The following is a 15666-nucleotide window of genomic DNA, read 5'->3' on the forward strand; positions in this document are numbered from 1 at the left end:
ATGATCATGGATGGGGGTCTGTGACACAGGTTCCTCCAGCTTCATTTGGTCTATGGGGAGTCAAAGGCCTTATTATGAAGTACAAGGCGGCCTCTGGACACATTCCTGTGCCCTCCCATGCAAAGCCAACTCATTGTGCAAGGCTACCATGGCACTCGCACCATGGTTCAGTGTCATCATTCGAGAGAAAATGAAAACAGACTGTGGAGGAGGATCATGACTTAAACTACGACAGGAAGAGGAGGAGGGAGCGCTACATGGAGACGTGAGGGGAGAGTGCGTACATGAGTTTCTTGACCTCGTAGCTGAGGTGATAGCTGTACGTGTTGTCCTCTGTCAGCCTGCAAGTAACAAGAAGACAGCGTGAGCGGTCAGCCCGTGAGGAGCACGCGTGGGGACCCGTGTGTTGTGTTTTTCACAAAGACAAACAAGAGTGGTTGGCTGGTGGGTGTTGGGCAATGATATGATTTCTCAGAACAAGGTTAGTGAAGGAGTGGTATAGTGAGTGTGCTGCTGAAAAAGTGTGTTAGTGAAGATCCACATAAGCTGCTGCAACAAAATTCAATTAAAATTGGAAGAGGGAGAATCTCTAAAGAAGATAGTCATTTTTGACAGAGTAATGAGTACCGAAGCAATATGAAACACACAAGGTTCAAGTTTCAAACGTTATTCAACAGAATATTTTGATAATTATCATGAGTGGAAATACTGAAAGAAACTGTAACTCATAACACAGGTGCCAGTGAAGTGAATCTTACAGAAGGAAATCAAGGCTCCAAGAGATACCAAGACATCATCTTGTAATAATCTTTTCTCGAGAAATTAAAGACAAACCCACAGTAGTAACTTATATAAAAAGCATTATGGCTGTCATTCCCGTGCTTAGTTTTGTCACCGACTACAAGCATGTGACCGATACAATGACGCTTCTAGGGTGATGTGTTCATACTGTCAGAATTCTAAGATGGTCAACCTAACACTGGTAGCACAGAGAAAACAAGATGACAACTTGCTGTCATGTCTAACAGGAAGCCTATTTCTGACATATCTTTGATGTTGTTTGCAACTCAGTTGCTGAAACTAATTAAACAAAGGTAAAGAAAATACTGAGCTGACAGATGGGGTACCACAGAGGTAGAACGCAAGAATGAAAAACTTTACATAATTCAGATGAAAAACTTTCCTGGATCCTACTTATGTCATAACGTGCTCTGGTTAAAGTATTTTTGGAGTCCAGATATTGTATTACACATCCGCAAAGCTGACCGAGTTATCTGTTACAGATGTTGGCAAGATTATAGAAACCTTGGGGTTTTACTTGATATTTCACATTAACATATAAAAATATATGATCTGAAAATGTATTCCATGTGCAGTATTTGTATTTGCATAAGCCATTGTACAGTATGTAAAAAAAAAAAAATTTTACGTTTTGTTTTAGAGCAATGGCTCAAAATCCTCTAGCACATATTGATTAATACTCATCCCCCAACATAAGGTACTGACAAATAAAGTCGTATATCTTCTGTCACCATAAAATGAGTCTTAATTGTGTTCGTAATTTTGAAGCTTTAAATTACAGGGTGTATCAGGATAAAGAATATTATATAAATGAGAATGTTTTTCGGATCATAAGGATGATGATGTGTTTCTGTATGAGGAATTCTGTGGCTGGGAAGGCATGGGAGAACCATAGCCAGAAGACGAGAAGTGTGCAGAAAATAAAGCAACGTAACGGAACTCAAAATAGAAAGGCACCCCATAATCCATGCACTGGTAACTCAGTTCTGTGTTAGTTAACTCATCAGATCTGTGTCAAACCAAACATGTTAAAAACAGTTCAAACGGTTGTTAGTAAACCAAAACGTAGTTACAAGATACTGAGTAGAGTTGAAAATAAAAAAAAAAAAAATGTGCTGTGCTTTCTCCTCTTATAGCATGGGCTTTGTATTGACCTCATACCGTCTCTTTTCGTAACTCGGGTTCATCGAAGTCACAAAATGACAAATAAATTGTAAAGAGAACTTTTGTGTCATTATGCATCTAACTTCAATTTTCGTTTTCGTGGGAGATACGCTACACATCCTAAGTCCCTTTGTCCTGTTGAAGTCTTAGAATTTTTTCTTTAAGTTTGTCTTTTTTAACACAAAATGCACAAATTACATAAAAAATTTCATGTGTGTATCAGGAGTGATAATAATTAAATATTCCATTTCATCTCCTCTAACATGAGAAGCATGAACAATCATTAAAGAGGATTTTAAAAAATCACTAATTATTCTACAAGCTGATAAATCAATGCAAAAATAAAAAAGTGAAATCTGATATTTAATAATGCAATCTTATATTAAATTCAGAGACCAAGAAGACAAATATAATATAAAAATATTCTTCAATAAAAGATTTTATAAAATATAATTAATTTCTTTATTCTCAATTTTGAAGAATAAGAACATACTTGATTTTAGACACTAATTAAAGTATTGGGAAATACATTCCATCAAATAGTAAGAAAAAAATGTTGCAAACAATAAAACAGTGGAAAGTTTCTGAATTCTACAGTTGTAGTCAAAATCAAAGATACATTAAATATAAAAGAATAATTATTACTTAGCTATTTTACAAGAAATTCCAATGTCTAATATTCATTTCGTTAATGTTTCTCTTACTGAGGCAGCTTTAAATAGCTTACTGCAGACTAGCACATTTCACTTTGTAATTCCGGTATTGTGTTCATTTCAAGCCTACTCCACACTTATCAAACTTAATACACTGAATACGGATTCAGAGATTCATCTTTCTAATGGAAACTAAGAAATTGTTTCACTTCATGGCATGATACCTCCAATTAATGCAAGATACACTACCAAATCCTGTTATCCCAAAAAATTCCTTCCTTGCTGGCTTATCCAAGCTAACTTTAGATATACAGCATTTAACTATGCTATAAACGCCTTTACTGCAGGATGTTGCAAATCTGCAGACACGAGCACAATTCTTAAAATATTTCCAATGACCAGGACCCCAAATTAAATGCACAAAAAAATAAATGTATGCATAAAGATCACTAACAACCTAACACTAACACTTCTACACACCTCCAATTCCTCCGGTTTAAATGTCTCGAGGTTTAAAGGTTACTAACGAGAAGGAGAACTAGCTCACACAGACGGTAAGGTCACATTTGGTAAAAATCTATCTAGCCTTATGTGGGGAATGCCCTGAGGACCACCACAGAGGGAAGTCCAGATGGCAACACTCATCTGCCATTGCACCAGTTACCCTTCTTGCCTATTAAGAATATGCTTATTTTGACTGAATAAGATATGTCCTTCATTCTTACTACTGAAATACTGAGTGCCATATCATCTTTCGTTTTAACCACTATTTTGATTTCTGTTCACAGCAGGAAAAAGTACTTATGCTTAAAATGATTTGCTCATATCCTCAGAAAATTGCCTCTCCAGTGTCATACCTCATAACTAACTACAGTAGCTTTTTAGCCACTACTGGTCTTCAACATCTATAGTGAACTGTTATCAACATGTCCAAAATCTTTCTCTGGCTTTTTGGCATCAGTCCCAAAACTTGTATCTACAGCCAGAATTTGTATTTTTTAAAGATACAAGCTTTAGTTGAAATTAGGTATTTACATACATCCTGAAGGTCAAATAACCTGGGGCCACTTGGTAGAATGTACATGAGCTAAGTTCTGACAAAGTAAATAAAACGGACTGGTTCTGATTTGGCTTCAATATCATTACAGTACTTTTATGTATTTTCTGATGCTTACCTTTCAAGGATCATTTAAAAATAGCAGCCACTACAGTGCTGAATAGACTTAAAATCAGAATTTTTAAGAATTTTATTGCAGACTTTTCAAGTTATTTCAATGATGTGTCTTTTTAAGTCTCTTGGTGCCATATTACTTAATGGTTTGGGCCTACAAGTTGTAACAGTTTTTGAGCTCATTTAATCTCAGGGTACAAAGGAAGACATTGTTTACACAGATGTTTCAGTCAGAGTGGTCATAGAGGAAGAAATATTAAACTGTACTGTATAACAAAATAAGTATTATCTAGAGATGAAAGTTAAGAGTGTACTGTAAATGAAACATACTTAAAAGCAAATGTCATTTGTGTGCTATACTGACTACCCTAACATGAAAAAAAACTTTGTCTATCAATGGTAATATCTGAGTTCCTACAAGATGTACAAAACTACAGTTTGATGGAATTCCATAACCTGCAGTATATTTCATTAAAGTTCTGTGCTCCATAAGTGAATTGAGTTGAAGTACTGAAATTAGCTACATTTCTTATAAATAAACAATAAAAATATTTCCTCATGAATGGTGTAGACGTCTTGGCCAATCCATGAATCACTATACTGTAGTATACTGTACTTCTGACTATGATGTACATTTCATTGAGAAAAGAAACAGCATTTTTGATCTTGTAGTCCATAAACTAATTTTAGTCAGAATTGTGATCTACAGCAATAACAGTTCGCCACTATCAGTAAATTTGAAAAGGAGATATTTATTCTTGTTCTTAGCTGACAAATATTTTGTCACTAAATGAACATGCCTTGAATGTTCCAACATATACTCCACTATACAAATGGAGACTATCATTATGCCTACCTCAGTCTACAGTATTTGCACAAATAATAAAATAATCAAGCTGTTGGAACACTATGGATCCAAATCTAAGTTTAGTACATTTTGAGCTTGATCAAAAACTGATCTCTCCCTGACTGCATAACTGATTTTGTAAATATGTTACAGAGGACAGCTATTACTATGGGCCTCTCTGGAAGCCTTAATGGAGTCAGAGTTAAAGAGCTATCAAATTTAAAGCAATTCCCACCTGCAAGGCAATATGAAGACAGTACTAACACCCCTGTCCGTACATAACCAGAATCTAAGTAGCATCGAGTTTTAATCAACTTTCCAACCTTTTAATAAAGCTTACTCAGAGAACACAAAAGTACATTACTTGGCTTTTACTAAGTAGTGTTTTATACTTCAGATACTAAATTTAAAAGAGGCTTTTTGTGAACTTTTCAATATACTCAAGATATTGCTCACAACACTGAAAATGTCTTAATATCTTTACTTGTTGCATTTTTCATTACTTGTTTAAAGATTAGAGTTAGTAGTGTTAATTGCCAACATCTGCTGCTGCTTTCAAAGAGTCTTTTTCTCTAAGCCACTTGCGTTGTTACTCCCTGGTACGTAAAAACTCGCTGGAGAGAATATTGCAATTTTATACATGTATTATGAAAGCAGATGAAGATGTAGACAAAGACCAAGTCACACAACCCGTAACTACCTGTCTTGCTGAGGCACTGACCGGTTGTAGCCCTGGCTCGGAGACGTGAGAGCTTCTGTCGGTCGGCCACCATTCTTCTTGGCCGCAGTCAAGGTTTTAGCCGCATTCACCAAGGGCTGTCCACTATTCTGGTTGGCAACTGGAGAAGAAAAACCCAACAGGTTATTCTGACAGGTAAAGTTAAGGTTTGTGAGCCGATGATATAAGCTTCTCTTTGATCTCATTAGCTAGTTTATGGGAAACAAGGAAATGGCATCTTTAAGTTTCAGTGGATGGGACCTTAGTTACAGTGAACACAAAAAAAATATCAATTAAGAATTTCAATTAATCATGTACAAATTCCTGATTTAAAGGGACAGGGGTGATTAAAAAAAAACAAAATTTCCAACCAAATGCCAAAATCATGTCAAGGGAAAACGGTCCGAGTGATACAAAGTGGAATTATTGTCTCAACAATCCTTGAGTTCATTTAACACTGCAAAGCAAATGCTGTTTCACCCTGATAAGGAAGCAGCAAGCTACATGCAAACACACAACCCTAAAACAATATTGGTATTTAGTACTCAGAGAAAAGGAATACAGGATTAACTTCTACTTACTATCATATAAGCTTTGATGTGAACTCAGATTCTTTTAAACAAACCCCATGATATACGTAAAAAACAAAACTGCACTTCAAGCTACAAGGCTTGAAGCCTTGCAAGGACAAACAAGAATCATCAGTTCTCTTGGAATACTGAATATTTCCTCATTAGGTGAGTAAAAAGTCTTTTAAGCCTAAAAAACATCTTCAATGAGATACGTAGGTATATGATGAATGAAGTACACAAGTATCCTCCTTTGAAGAATTATTTCGTGATTTCTTATTGTAGTAGGTGAGCATAAATCTCTGTACAGTAAAATGAATACTGCTGTTACAAAAGTGCTTTAAAGTACTTCACTGCTGCACAGTATCAGTAAAGATACGAGATAAGACCGACAGTGGCATTCTTTTAACTCATACCAAATAAACATAATTAGGGCAAGGCAATAAAATAAAAAAAAATGTATCTGAACAAATTCAGTGATGTGTTCCACTGATGCCTTTCATATTAAACTGCACTTGGGGAATTTATATGGGGGGAAAAAATTCAAAGTCAAGGGGGATTTTATTTTCTAGTCCTAAAAATGAAAGCATTCAAGAAAATTTCTCAAAAAGGGGGCTTCAACAAGTCTTCATGAGCAATTCCTTTTCTTCCATAGTCAGGTGCTCACCTAAAAAACAATGGACTTTGTAGATCTTACAGACTAACAGACTAGATGGGATGGCACTAGTAAGAATGAGAACCCTCTAAACAAGATAACAAACATGCAGTATGACACTACAGTATCTGGCGTATGGTATTACTGTACTCACGCAAGTGAATTTATATCTTGTTTGTTAACACGAAACTACGGTACATTTTAGGGACTAAAAAATCAAGTTCTTTTACAGTGAAAAAGTCAGCCCAAAAGTGAGCTTTCTGTCTGAAGTAACAGTTAGCAACAAAAGTGCTCTATCGAACTGAAATGCTGTATAGAGAGAAAAAAACAGAACACTAATTAAAAATGTACTGAACACAAAGCCACCAGTGAAGGAGTGAATTGCCAGACAGTGAATATTCTGTGTTTATAAAAAGCATACATAAGCACATCATCAAAAAAGCCACACACATGTCTACTGTACGTATGCTATGGTCGGGCATACAGTATAAGAATGATGGTTGAATTGTTTCTAACACATATGTAACCTATAACATGTAAAGGGAAAAGGACTCTCCCACAATAATATCACAAAGACATACATTTATGTATATATATAGTTATAAATTTGAACCTGCAAACACACTTACCCACATCCAAGCTAAAATTGTCAAGCTCACTAATCAAAGAATTGCCTTTAATGTACAAAATCTTTAGATTTCAATATCAAAACGTCAAAACGAAATTGTCAATGTCATACAGTACTTAACAGCTTCTCAAAAAGGACGTGTAATAAAAAATAATTCACTCATTAGAGATAATACAGCGCAGTTTGGCGGCAACAAGAAATCCTGTTTATTGCTGCCCCATCGTTTTGTAACAGTGTGTAATTAACAGAGAACTTGATAATTTGTGTAGGTGTTTTTTGTAGTTATACGAGAATCTGTTGCCAATAAACTTTTCTCCTTCAGTCTAACAACACACGTTTCAAGACGCATCACCTTACCGTGACAGTGATGTTGGTTTTTCAAGTTATCACCTGGCATAAATATTAAACCTTTATATACAGAACCTTATCGCTCTTACCTATGTGAAAGGTAAGATTAGATCCTTCTTCAAACCACCTCAAAACTCATTCAAACATTTATATAATCATGACGCTCATTGATCAAAAGTATATTACTGTACCACAAAAAATAACACACCCAATATAATAATTCATATACTCACAAATGAAAGTATTTGTGTGTGCATATACAGTACAGTGTATTTATAAATTCATTATAGTGTACAGTACAGTATATATACTCCATACACACATTAATTGTATATTATAATAAAGAAGTTAATATACAGAACATGTATAAAGGAAACATACTGCAGAAAATAAGGGAAGAATTATGGTATATAAATTATATGAAAAAAAAAACAGTACCAGAACATACCCAACCTCAAACACTGCAACTCATGAATCATAAGAAATGGGATGGAAAGAAAAATGCAAAACGTAATGGTAAAAACACAGATGAACTGAAACTTGGGACAAAAGTCATGTCAGTCACGTACTGTTCCAGTACATGAATGTTTCCCAAGCACACAGATTAGGTTTACCAGTAAAGAAAGTTAAAAATCAGGAACAACGAGGGACGCAGCTCTGGCAGTGGATAAGAGAAATGCATTATATTTGAAAAAAATAAATAAAAATCAATCCAATCCTTACCATCTGTGATAGGTGTGTGGACAATGCTGACATAAAACAGAATATATTGATAATAACAGTACTCACAGATTAACATAAGCTACTCTGTCCTCAGTTACGTTTATATGCAAAACATCGTTTATATGATATGGACCTTTCATTGAACACACGTAAAACACAAGCATTTATTTACAAATATACTGTATATGATACACTGTACACATGAGCACATCCAAATCTTTGTAGTTCACTGAAATTTTCACAATATGTAATCCTCTAACCCCTTATATCAGATATTGTGTCCTACTTGTCTTACTACAGTCAGAAAACTCAAATTTTTCCATTAATACACAATGAACAGAGATAACTGTAATAGCAATATCCCAAATACTAAGTAAAAAACTAACAAAAACAAGAGATTCCTACTGCTTGCCTGAGCCATCCTACTTCACTTGCATGCTGGTTTATCTATTCCTTATTAAAAGTTTGGGCTCCTAGATTTTAAAAGATTTTCCCCACATTTTGCAATGCGTTTCCTGACCTCAGGGGTTTAGTTTCAAGAAACTTAAATCTGCACTACATAAATAAGTTTTCATGTACACTATGTCACTTCTGGCCCAGTAATTCTAAAGATGATTTTAACGAGTCCCACCTTATTCTCTCCTCGGAGGGAAATGCCATCCCTCTAAACAAAAACTTGAATCCCATATATCCAAAAATTCTTTGTGCCAAGTTTGGTTGTAAATGATCCGACAGGTTTTTAGATATTAAAATTATGAAAATTATATTTCACCAGACACACAAGCATACATATATACAAACTGAATTACATCATACACATCTACACTTTGGTAGACATACTGAAGGAAGAAAATGGCTTTCGAAAAGTGCTGTAGATATTAAAGGCTTTCCTGTGAAACGTTTCAAACAAGATTTTGCAAGCTTACTTGTGTTCTTTGAAGATTATCTATTTGTTTATTTATTGCAAATTATCTATGCAGCCTAAGATATTTTGATATGTGTTGTGTCATTTTACGGGTTGAAGGGGTAGGGAAACTGTCCTTGTTACTGGGTTCCTTCAGAAATTCATATCACTGGTCAAACGAAGTGTAGTTGTACCTAATGATGCCTAACATGTCAGGAAATAACCTAGCACAGGTTACTAATGCGTATATTACTCTTACACAATTTCAACCAACAGGGACAATAACCTAAGTGCAAAGGAAAAGATCATACAGTACTTGACAAGCGAGATGCAAATACTACCCTCAGTACACTGGAGTATAAAAACTGCTTCTGTATTTCATAAGCGTCTTCTACAATAAACCTGCCTTATTAAAGCTGGAAAAAATTTTGTATGAAAAAATGACACTACTGTAATACTAATTATGAAAAGGAATGATCATTATAATGACAAGTTGAAGTTGGACACAAGGTGCTAATGCTTATACATCCGAGTTTAATTCTTTATATTATCATATCCACACACTAAATCAACGGAAACTGAGAAATACACGTGTAGTTCTCTTACATGTATTTGTAGCCTACATCAAAATCACTTATCACTTGATAATTCCTGCTTCTATGAGTGCAAGTGTGGATGTAAATAAAAACTTTGCAGGAAAGGTTATTTAGCTGTTTTAGTAGACAGGAGCCACTTATTTTTAGACAGATACTGTATGGGACTTGTTGCCTGGCCCCATCATGGGTTACCAACAATTACAGCCAAAGCTTTTTCATTTAAATGCCCATGGGGTAGACCCAACGACAATATCGAGTCCTTGCCCCATCAGTAATTTTTAAGCACGACCTTGCAAAAACTTGGTAGGGAAGCAAATGCCAAGTTCCAAAGGCAAAAATGCAAAATGTCCACTATTAAATCTCATACTCCAGGATATAGCTTTCCCTAATCTTAAGTTACATGACTAAGTGGTGTTTAGTTACTCAAACCTAAAGGTAAGGGTTTTATCCCAAGATGCCCATTCCAATCCACTTTTAGCATGACACAACTCTTGTCAGTCAAGAGATATTCAAATGCCACCAAGTAAATAGTGCATCATCGAGTTACAAGACACTAATATGTGAGAGGATATTACACCTACAGTACACAAAAGTCACCTTATGTGCTACTTTTCCATGCTCTCTCTAAAAGTCTCTAACTGTTGGGGGTAACAGCAATGAATTTAGGGAATTGTAGCCATAACAGGAATTTCAATTACAAGGGGGGGCATAAGAATTAAATTTAAAATGTTAGTTTTATATCACTCTAAAACAACAAGGTATAATGTCTTCTGTAGGTTTACAAACAGAATTGAGCAATCTTTATTTAATAGTTATTACATAACAGCCATTACTCTAGAATTCTATTTAAGTATCAACATGACCTTACTTTAAGACAAAATATTCAGGTTGACTATGAGCAGTCGCAACTGAATTGCTAGAGTACATGGGAAGATAAGACCAATTTTTATTTAAGAAATTGATTATACCACAGGAACACTTTACTTCCTAATGATAAACTTATCTAACAAGGTTAAAACTTTCTTGGCAAGGATATTTGCTTATTAAAATGTAACAAAATAAACTTTAATTATACTACAGTACTGTACTCTTCAGTTGTATCATTAAAAAGAAATTAATTATCTGGTGGCAATAATCCTTGATCGTTTCTCCCGTGAGTGGACTGCATAGTAAATACAACTGTGCATAATTAATTTTTCAATTATTTTAGTTTATGCTGTCTGCCGATAAATGTAGTACTAAATCAAAAGTTATACATAGGTAATTTAGAGCTGCAACTCCAAGTAACAGTGATGATATTGTTTACAACATGATGGGGAGTAGATTTTTAGCCTCTACAGAGGTGTTAACAGGATAAAAAACATTATCATACCACAGTGGTGAGGGATATAATTTTGCAATACAAGTTAAAGTGAGATATACCTTAACTGATAACATAAACATCTTTGAAAAAACAGAAAATCTCAATAACAATGCTTCATTCATCATACCTTTTCCTATGCGTCTAGAATTAACAGAGCATACAACTAATATTGTAATTATCTTCTAATAATGGATATTGAGGGACTTATTTATATAATACACAGTAAAAAAAGATAAAAGTATGGCAGGCACATAGAACCAAACTTACATCTGATGAGAGCTCTTGTCATGCTCACGAATGGTTCACAATCACACGATTCGACTAAATCAAAACCCCCTCATACATCCTCTTCCCTACAAATATCTTGAAAAATCTGTACGTACTCATTTGAAAAGAACTAGCTGTTAAATTCAACACAGGAAACCAACATGTACAAACTCAAGTCTTAATACAGCACTAAGAGTATAATTCAGAATGACTAAAGCTACTAAATCTTAGTGCTAAACATTCACTCATCAACTACTGGATTAGTATCAACGAGTACCTCCGTAAAAATGTTATTTGTGCCGCAAGGGCTTTACTTCACTATGATCTACCGTTTAAACTTGTCAAATTTTCCTCACAGGAGTCCTAAAATTTGCTGTAAGTGTCTACAGATGAATCATTGTGCTTAGGCTTTGCTGAAATCAACCAACTGCAGGACAAATACATTATTATCAAAATGAATATAAGACAAGTGTTACCAATTAAGCATATTGCCATGAGTGAAACAGGTTCTCCACAATGATGGGTCCATGCAGGAAATGAGAGAAGATAGCGCAACGATACTAATTGCCAGCCTTCAGGGTTTTATTAGGGGTATAAGGAGGTCACATGCTTCTTCAAACAATTACAGGAAGGTTCTGAATGCTATAAAGAGCTGGTTCAACTTTAAGGGAAAATAAAAAAAGATCTAAACAACTATCTAACATCAAATGCAAATGGCAACTACTATTACTTTTAAAAGTTGCAACATGAAATAGGAATATCATAATGGGTGAGGGAATAAGGAGGAAGGGGTAGCATGAATAATACAGGGAAAGGGTTTACTGGATCTTTGGTGTTTCAAATAAAAGTACTTGGATTAAATAGGGATGAAGGGGACTACTTCATGGACTAACCTAGGTGTAACATAGGAAGGGAAAGGGTACACAGAAATGCTATGTTCCAGTACAGATTTTACTTCAAGGGTGAAATGTAAAACCCTGAATAGATATAATTTAAAATAAATTAAGAAAAACAGACACTGAACTGGATTTAAGCCACCGTGAAATACTGAAAATATAACTATGAACACAAACAGCTTCTCGAAAACATGAAATATTCTGAGTCAAATTTTGTTAATTAGTGCTTACTTCACTGACAAAATCAAAAACAAATGGCAAGACTATTTCTACAGAACTTTGACATAACTGGCCACTTTGAACTTCAACTGAAAATCTGTCTGGCCCCTTACTTTTACAATTTAACATTATATCAAGGTCTTACATCAGTGTTACTTTAGGCGAGAACAATTTGTCTCTTACTAATAATGAAGCATTATTAGAGTCATCAAGAAAGGTTGGATTAAAGGGAGAAATCACAGGACAGGAGACGGGGAAGGACTTATTATCAGGAGGGTATCTCTAACACTTACTTCCATCTCTGACGGGCACCTTGTCGCCTGTGGGAAGGGAGGGGCATTAGACACTTGTTGGCCTCATCTGCCAGGAACTAACCTGCTTAGCCACATGAACTCAAAAAAGATTTCATCATAAAGATTTCATGATATAGTCATGATATTGTATACAATTTTTTTTCCCATTCTGTCTTCAATGAGTCAAATTAAACAGCAACATAGATAGATACCCACTATCTCTTATCAAGAACTATGTGCACTTCAATGATTCATCATGATGCTGTATTTTGTGATTCCTCTATGAAATAAAGATACTGTTTTTGAAATTGTAGAGAAGGGTGATAAAAGGATGAGCTAGACCAAGTGCTTGGCAAAATCTGCCGTTGATAATGCTAAACAAGGCACTACCTTCATGGTTTCCGGCTGCTAGGCTACTAGCGATTGCCTGCTGGGGGGGACTTCCTTGACAAATCATTACTCAAGTTGCGTCGTACACGTATTGTGCAAGTGCTTACCAGTGGTAAGACTTGCAAAATTTTAAGACTGTTTTATTACTTGCGCAATTAAGCCATCAACAGCGAGAGACTTTAGCGGTACGCTAACAAGAATTTGAGTGGAGACAGGGAGCTAACCAATAAAAAATGCACTCTACACAACAGGCATCATTAGTTGGACTTCCCCAGCAGCCATAGTCACCATCAGCCCAGACTGAGCTACAGTACTTCTGTGCTGTCAACCTGTGTCAAGGATTAGCAAAAATATGAAAAAACCTTGAACACCTAACATATTCCATATTTACAGACAATCATTCTTACATATCTCACAGTGCATAAGAACACATTCATAAATTATCATTTTTTTAAGCAAACCAACACCAAGTCATTTAACTGCTCACAAGAGAATCAGAGGGCAATCACATGAACAATCAAATGTAGTCACAACGTCAACACTGAATTTTAAGGTAAAAGATCTAAATCTTCCTACAATAACTCACGAATTTCTGTTAGTTTTCCTACAGTTTACTTGAAGACAGGCAAATTAGTGATAAGGAAATAAGCATTCCACTAGTGTTCCGCCCCATGAAAAGGTAAGTCGGCTTGCAAAACTTTCTCTCAGGGAGCTATCCAGAAGTTTTGAAACCTTTCCTTGGCACCAGTTCCCTGCCAATCTTCATGTGTGAGAACACTAACTGAGAAACTATGTAAGTTTGCAAGACAAATGATGCCTCTCTTCCCAGTAGGTACAGCATTTAGATTTACAGAAAGGAATACAGATAAATTCACTTTTATATTTTCAGTTCTTTGCAATACTTTTAATCAGACCATATAAATAAATATGGTCAATATCTGTTCAACCTACAATGTGTGTGCGCTGCGTTATCGCCCAAAGAAGTCATACGTGCAGTATATGCATACGTTGTTTTATCGTGTATAATTAAAATTCCGTTACACCCGTGGAAGTGTTTTGAATCTTAAAAACATATAAAATGCTCTAAGAGATGGCAGCATTTTAATATCACACACTATCAATGCATTTGTAGTGAATGTCAACCTAAAATTGCAAATTTTAAATACTCTCTGCAAAGAGGTCTGCTTCAGTTTTACTTTTCAGAATAGCAGTGACACTACCCTTCCTTTCCAGTAAGTCTTCTTCACATCACGACATATATATGAAACTAACAAAGCAAAAGACTGTCTATCAATCTGGGTTTACTTAAGAGAGAAGATGCACTCACTCTCATATAAGAATAAAAATCCTGCATCCTTTGAAACATATTTTGTTTCATAGAACTGATGGTCACAGATAATCACCTGGCAGACTGCAACCAATCAAGAGTTACAGGATACTTATCGTTCAGCAGTACTGAAGTTATTGCAGTACTCTGGCAGATAACAACTTATAACTACATTTCATGAGAGCCATTAAGATTATGAAATTTAAACTCATTTTCAATAAAACTAACGAGATTTTAAATTTACCCCTAATAATGAACCAAATTGAGATTTCCCAAAAAGTTAGAGGAGAAAAAAAAGGAGGAAACTACTGAGATGTACTGCATGTGCAGCATATGGGAAATAAGTGAGGATAAAAGTGTGAAAAATGTGGATATTAGATAAAGATTTAAAGGAAAGGACAGCAAACTGTGCTATAATGGGTCTGCATCTTGAAGTGGTTTGGTCTTGTGAAAGCAGTGCGGAGAGCACTGCCATTTCATTTGCCAAGATATGTTCCCTGGCAAACCTTGTATTAAAAGTCACAGCGCCAGTCTTTAACAGGTGAGTGCAGCCCATGCACCATAAAGCACATTAAGTCTCAGCTGACAACCTAACTCATTTTTCATTTTTCCCAGGGTGCAGTTTTGTTCTGCAAACCACTTACTACTTCATGGGATTTTTTTTTATCAAGGATGGGGTTCCCCTTCTTTTCACCCCGTTGCATAATTAATTCTTTTTTACAATCAATTCTCATAACATTGTGCTATTTTGACTTGGTTAGTGGGAGCTAGTGTCCATTGGTGGTAGTGTTTCACAAGTACGCATGTGAGTTCGTCCTTGAGATATTATTGTTGAGACTGACTTTTTCAATGTTTAGGAGCATCTTTTCATTGGTGCAAATTTCCTTCCTGACAACTTGTGAGTAGAATAGTTAGCTTATTTGCTAATTCAGCTTTGTAAAATAGTATAAGTTACTGTTTAACAATTTGTTATTTAGGTACAGTATTGCCATATCTGTTATAATTTGCTGTTCATGAGCACACTTTCCTATGTTACACTGAAATTAGGTTTGCTTCTGTGTTTTATCTACTTATGTTATACAGTATTTAAACTGACTCTGACTTGAAATGCTTACGTGGCACCTGCTGCCAAAG

The 15666-nt window shown here is 35.3% G+C and overlaps 1 protein-coding gene across 42 annotated transcripts in view; it reads right to left on the bottom strand.

Moving 5' to 3' along the window:
• Positions 1-15666, bottom strand: part of slo (calcium-activated potassium channel slo) — a 522131-nt gene that overhangs the window by 15610 nt on the left and 490855 nt on the right. For 15 of the 42 annotated variants that reach the window (XM_067090320.1, XM_067090331.1, XM_067090326.1 and 12 more), the window contains 3 exons: positions 12816-12842; positions 5337-5475; positions 285-341 (listed from right to left, as the gene is read on the bottom strand). In XM_067090320.1, the coding sequence (XP_066946421.1) occupies positions 285-341; positions 5337-5475; positions 12816-12842 (223 nt within the window). The remainder of the gene's footprint in view (positions 1-284; positions 342-5336; positions 5476-12815; positions 12843-15666) is intronic. The other 27 variants (XM_067090344.1, XM_067090335.1, XM_067090328.1 and 24 more) reach the window with 7 other exon arrangements.

The sequence above is a fragment of the Macrobrachium rosenbergii genome, chromosome 47, assembly GCF_040412425.1.
Source record: "Macrobrachium rosenbergii isolate ZJJX-2024 chromosome 47, ASM4041242v1, whole genome shotgun sequence".
Taxonomy (NCBI): Eukaryota; Metazoa; Arthropoda; class Malacostraca; order Decapoda; family Palaemonidae; genus Macrobrachium; species Macrobrachium rosenbergii.